The sequence below is a fragment of the Nerophis ophidion genome, linkage group LG12 (genome assembly GCF_033978795.1).
Source record: "Nerophis ophidion isolate RoL-2023_Sa linkage group LG12, RoL_Noph_v1.0, whole genome shotgun sequence".
Lineage (NCBI taxonomy): Eukaryota > Metazoa > Chordata > Actinopteri > Syngnathiformes > Syngnathidae > Nerophis > Nerophis ophidion.
Genome location: NC_084622.1, coordinates 36,524,068 through 36,530,791, shown reverse-complemented (window position 1 = coordinate 36,530,791; position 6,724 = coordinate 36,524,068). Strand labels below are relative to the sequence as shown.

Genomic DNA, 6,724 nt, shown 5'->3' with positions numbered 1-6,724 from the left:
ATCCTAATCTTCATGTGGGCTGACTGTTAAATCCGCCCTCAAAATGCATGCCAAGTAAAAAACAAACAGTTTTTAAGTTGTTGCATGTCATTGTGTATTTACAATCATGTATGTGTGTACAAGAAGCTTTGTCATGGGTGTCCAAAGTGTGGCCCAGCGGTAATTAAAAAATAAATAAATAAATAATTTATTCAATATAACATACTATTAGATATTACACCAGCTTACTTTGCCACCCATAACACTAAGATTTGCGGCTACTACCTATACATGTCGCGTCCTTAAAATACAAAATGTGGTCCCCATTTCCTTTCCTTTTTTGTATGATGCCTTGGTGGAAAACATTTTGGACAACCCTGATTTATGTACATGTACAAGCATGTATGTGTGAGTGCATGCCTGTGAAAGAGAACTCAGGTAACATTCCGGCTATAGAGAGATCGGCATTTTCAAGCCAAAGTTCAATCGTCATGTTATTTCTAAAATGTACACTGTTAATTTTGTGTCGATAAGTTGCGTGAATATCTCCCACTATATCGAAATCACATAAACAGATTCAATCAATCCATCAGAATTTATTTATATAGCCCTATATCACAAGTGTCTCAAAGGGCTGCACAAGCCACAACTACATCCTCAGGTCAGATCCCCCTTCAGGGCAAGAAAAAACTCAACCCAATCGGATACAATGAGAAACCTTGGAAGGTACCGCAGATGTGGGCGACCGAATCGCATGTGGAAGTTAGTTGAATATAAACCTTGGATAGTTTTAAGTGACAAACTGTATTTTAACGTCCACTGTAAAGGATGTTGAGAAGGTCAACAATCAACAATCACTTTTTTGTAAAACCGGCGACTGTCGGCCGTAACCACAATTAATTCCATCTCATGTGTTTAGTGAGATGGCATGACAATACAATTCCTTGAATACTTAAATTACAAACTACAGCAGTAAACCTATAGCACTCCCATTATTTTTACATTAAATAAGTTATAATTTAAGGATTTAGTTTTTCCATCTTAATTCATTATATCTGAAAAAGAAGAATGAGATATTTGTTTTGTTTTCAACTTGCTAATACCAACACCTGTGAAAAAAGCAGAGCATTTGAGTTAAAATACGTCTTATTTCAAAGGGCACTGCACGTATTACTCTTTATATAAGAAGTGTCACTTTTTGTTGTAAGAAAAGAGTTGGATCGCTCTTTCTAATGCTCACGACCACCTTGTTCAAAATAAATCTTTGATGCCTCGACAATATTCTTTAATTAAATTGTAGCACCCTAAATTGTAATCGGACCAAATCCCGAGGTAATGCTCACACCCCACTAGTGCCAGTTTTTGTCATAAGTACGTATCCTCGGGTGAGTCTGCTTCCCTTAAATGGGTTGTACTTGTACTTGTATAGCGCTTTTCTACCTTCAAGGTACTCAAAGCGCTTTGACACTACTTCCACATTTACCCATTCACACACACATTCACACACTGATGGAGGGAGCTGCCATGCAAGGCGCCAACCAGCACCCATCAGGAGCAAGGGTGAAGTGTCTTGCTCAGGACACAACGGACGTGACGAGGTTGGTACCAGGTGGGATTTGAACCAGGGCCCCTTGGGTTGCGCACGGCCACTCTACCACTGCGCCACGCCTTCCCTTTATGCGTGTGTGTTGGTGTGTGTGCAAGTCTGGAACTCACTGTACTGTAGAGACTCCCCTTCGTCCCCCTTTAAAAACAGACCATCATTGTGCTCTGTCTCATTTTTCTGTTGTGGCTCTGACCTGATTTAAGAATTTAGAAGGGATCTGCTGTGTTGAATAATCACTTTTAATTGTGTCCAGTGTCAGGGGGCTCCACTACCCCCCTGGTCCCCTGGTGATTGAAGAAGAGTCCCAGCAATGTCTATGTTTTGGTTGGATATTCTTTTCCCTGACAGTTGATATTGATACATTGATACGTCCCACAATATAAATGTAATCACTATTTTTGTAATGCTTGAATGTTACATTGCTCAAGGGTTATATCAGAATCAGATTGTTATTTTTGATTTAAATATGTATTTTCTGTCAGGGATTGAATATGACAGATGTACTGAAGAACATGATATAACATGTTTAAGATAAATAAAGTGGGTGCATAATTTAAGGCTGGACAAATAATTAGATTTTAATTTTGGATTTTCACAACCTTAAAATATTATAATAATAATAAAAATAAAAAAAAGATTTATGGACCGTGCAACGTGCATGCAAATTCTTGAGCTTTTAACGGTGAAATGAATAAGGACCTTCTGAGTGAAAAAATACCTTTTCTACAAGAACTTTTGGGATCTCACCATGGTGGCTACTTTTTATTTGATACAGGGATAGTATGCCCACTCAATATCTAATGACTAAACTGAACAAAAAAGTAACGTTATATGATTCCCGCGTCAACGTAACCGCCAACGAATTCATAGAATTTTCCAATTAAATGGAATTTGCTGTTAAACGCAGAATATTACGGAAATTAACATGAATGTAATTGAAATGCTGTCATTGTGAGGAGAAGGAACATTTGTTGGGGAATATGTCACCGGGACCGCTCATGCATCCATTCATCAAGTTTTCAAAGACCACAAACATAAGAATGAGGTTATGTTCTGTTATGGTAGGATGGGAAATTACACTATCATACATTGCAGCCCTTTGAGACATTTGTGATTAGATAGATAGTACTTTATTGATTCCTTCAGGAGAGTTCCCTCAGGAAATAAAGGCTATATAAATAAACTTTGATTGATTGATTTTTTTTCCTTACTAACTCTTTTGTTTCTTTGCAGTGTTGTTGACATTTGTGAACTGCTACAGCGTGAAGGCAGCCACCAGAGTCCAAGACTTCTTTGCTGTGGCCAAACTGCTCGCTCTCGGCCTTATCATCATCATTGGCTTCGTCAAGATTGGCCAAGGTACCTATGATAATGAAACCATCTTCCTCACTACTTAAAACTACGTTTTTTTTTTTCCCAGATTCAAATTTTGATTCAGATTGGTTTTATTTCAACATATAGTTTCAAAATGATGTCTCACATTTTTACATTTTCTTTACATGTCCAAAAAAGGATTAGGAAAAAGCAGTGCTTATTTAATCATAATAATTAATTACACTCCCTGTACTGTGTATATACACATTTTACACATTACAATCAATGTAGTGTTCAGACAACAGTTTTCTTCATAACAATGTCAGTCATTTTTAATGAGATAAATATTTTGCCACTATTATACTTTTTGAACACTTGTAGTTTGAACAGTTTCTTCAAGTGGATCATGTGGATACATTGTTTCACTTCTTTACCTTCCACATACTGATATGCTAAAAATCGTTACCGTTGTGCATGCATACAAAGGTTTCAGGTTCCCTTTTCCTCTTAGGTTGTATTTCTCTCCTTTCGTGGGAAGGAATTGTTTTACATTCTTGGGTAGCAGGTTATAAATAGTTTGCTTTGTGCATGATTTTAGCTCTTTGCAAATGCACCAAATTATTGAATTTCAATACTCTTGATTCAATAAATAAAGGCTTTGTTGTTTTCTATATCTAGCATTCTCTATTATCCCAATTGACATTTTTTGTAATACAATTAGTGTATAATAACTTATGTAGTTATTTCCCCATATTTCTGCACAATAACTCAGATATGGTAACTCTAGCGAGCAGCAGAGAATCTGAATATTTTTGGTCAAGAATATATTTTGCTTTATTTTTTGTATAAATATTTCTTGTTTCTTTATTTTGTATATTTTTACATGAGATATCCAGTTTATTTGATTATATAGTTTTACACCCAACAATGTGTTTTCCTTTACTCTTTCAATATTTACTCCGTCTATTTGTATTTGTGTTTGACTTTCTTTTCTACTGTTACGGAATAGCATTATTTTAGTTTTACTGAGATTCAAATATTCTGTTTTTGTCAAACCATGTTTTTAATTTTTGGTTAATTTCTTCTGTTATTATTTGTATTAGCTTCTTTGTGTTCTCTCCTGACCAAAATGCTGTTGTCGTCGGCGAATAATACCACTGTTGGCCTCGAGTTGATTTAAGTTGTCCATTAATTTAAAATACTAAAATATTTCATCAAAGAAAATTAAACTCAAATAATGTAACAATATAAGTATTTTACAGTTTTTATTTGCAGAGTAAATCTGTACAGCACCTAAGAGAATATAAATCAACGATATTATTTGCCACGTTGGCTGGACAGGACAGGAAGAAAAAATAAAATGCAATGTAATTATTTAAAGTCAAAGGACAAATATATATATATATATATATATATATAATGGCTGCGAAACTTTGGGTGTCCCACGATTCGATTCAATATCGATTCTTGGGGTCACTATTTGATAATATATCAATTTTTTTTCAATTCGATTCGATTCTCGATTCAAAAACGATATTTTCTCGATTCAAAGTGATTGAATTTCAATACATAGGATTTCAGCAGGATCTACCCCAGTCTGCTGATATGCAAGCAGAGTAGTAGATTTAAAAAAAAAGATTTGAACAGAGAGAGATACCATCAGACATGCCACCAATACCTCAACCAGAACACCAGCTGGACGACAGTCCCCCAAGGTGGAGCGAGGTTCAGGAAGCAGTGAGGAAATCAAGGGCAGCTTCAGCTCCAGGACCAAATGGAGTTCCATATAAGCTGTACAAAAATTCCACAAATGTCTTACGCTTTCTGTGGAGGCAGATGAAGGTGATGTGGATGAAGCAAATCATCCCAAAAGTGTGGCGCAGAGCTGGGGGAGTGTTAAGCCCAAAGGAAAAAGATGCCGCAAACATCGATCAATTCCGGCAGATCAACCTGGTAAATGTTGAAGGGAAGATCTTCTTTAGCATCGTTGCCAAAAGGATGACAACGTACCTGAAGCAAAACAGCTTGATCGATACATCCGTGCAGAAAGCTGGAATACCTGGTTTCTCAGGCTGCTTGGAGCATACAAGCATGATTTGGCACCAAATCCAATCTGCCAAGAGGGAAGGAAGAGACCTGCACGTCTTATTCCTAGACTTAGCCAATGCTTTTGGATCCGTCCCTCATTCTCTCATCTGGTCAGCCTTCAACTTCTTCCACATCCCAAATACCATCACAAACCTGGTGAAAAACTACTTCCGTGATCTGCAATTCTGCGTTAAAACAACAGAATACACAACATCATGGCAATCGCTGGAAGTGGGAATAATGGCTGGATGTACCATCTCCCCTCTAGCCTTCACCATGGCAATGGAAGTGATAATTCGAGCTTCCAAATGGGTTGTGGGTGGAGAACGTCTGAGAGGGGGAGAGCGTCTACCTCCCATCCGTGCCTACATGGACGACATGACCACCTTGACCTCAACCGTTGCATGCACTAAACATCTGCTGGCAAAGCTTCATGCCAACATTACATGGGCACTGATGAAGTTTAAACCCAGCAAGTCCAGGAGCATATCTATCGTCAAGGGGAAACTCACAGACCAGAGGTACTACATCGAGGGTACTCCCATTCCGTTGGTGTCAGAGCTGCCAGTCAAGAGTCTAGGGCGATTGTACAACGCAAGTCTCAAAGACTCGGACCAGAGCAATCAGCTGAGGGAAGAAACCATCAAAGGCCTTGTCCGCATTGACAAGACCTTACTTCCTGGCAAGTTGAAACTGTGGTGCCTACAGTTTGGATTGCTCCCCCGTTTGATGTGGCCACTAACAGTCTACGAGATCCCCATGTCCAAAGTCGAGAAGCTGGAGAGAACAGTCAGTGCATACATCAAGAAGTGGCTTGGCCTTCCACGGTGCCTCAGTAACATCGGCCTATATGGTCATGGTGCCCTGGAACTGCCCATCTCTAGCCTCACGGAGGAGTTTAAATGCACCAAGGTGAGGCTGAGCATGACACTGACTGAGTCTCAAGATGAGGTGATCCGAGCAGTTGCTCCCAGACTGGCAACCGGGAGGAAATGGATCCCATCTGAGGCTGTGAAACAAGCCAAATCTGCTCTCAGGCATGGAGACATTGTAGGACAAGTGCAGCACGGAAGAGGTGGGTTTGGACTTGGGGCTAGTCGACCCACATGGCACAAGGCAACATCAGCCCAGAGGAGGAAGCTAGTGGTTGATCAGGTTCGACAACAAGAGGAGGCAGACAGATGTGCAACAGCAGTGGCACAATCCAAACAGGGACAGTGGACTAGCTGGGAAAACCTGGAGCATCGTAAGCTCACATGGAAGGATCTTTGGGAAATGGAAGGGAGCCAAATTCGCTTCATCATCAGAGCCACCTATGATGTTCTTCCCACACCCAAAAACTTGAACCAATAGTTTGGAGAAGATCCTTCTTGTGCACTCTGTCAAACCCCTGCAACACTCCGTCACATCCTCACTGGCTGCAAATTCAGTTTGTCTCAAGGTCACTACACCTGGAGGCACAACCAGGTCTTAAGACAACTGGCGATCACCCTGGAGGAAAGGAGGAATAAAAACAAAGCCCTCTCTCCCCCAATCCCTAGTCACTCACTCACCACTCAGTTTGTAAGAGCAGGACAACTACCACCAAAACCATCTGCAAGAGCGGAGGCAACCCTTCTGGACCCTGCCCGGGACTGGAAAATGCAGGTTGACTTGGACCAGAAACTCATCTTCCCGCCTGAAATCATTACAACTAGCTTCAGGCCGGACCTGGTCTTGTGGTCAACCTCCCAGAAG

The 6,724-nt window shown here is 40.0% G+C and overlaps 1 protein-coding gene across 1 annotated transcript in view; it reads left to right on the top strand.

The window, feature by feature from the left end:
• The window catches only part of slc7a5 (solute carrier family 7 member 5), a 35,860-nt gene that overhangs the window by 4,989 nt on the left and 24,147 nt on the right, over positions 1–6,724 (top strand). Inside the window, exon 2 of the mRNA XM_061917478.1 lies at positions 2,819–2,944. Within this exon, the coding sequence (XP_061773462.1) occupies positions 2,819–2,944 (126 nt within the window). The remainder of the gene's footprint in view (positions 1–2,818; positions 2,945–6,724) is intronic.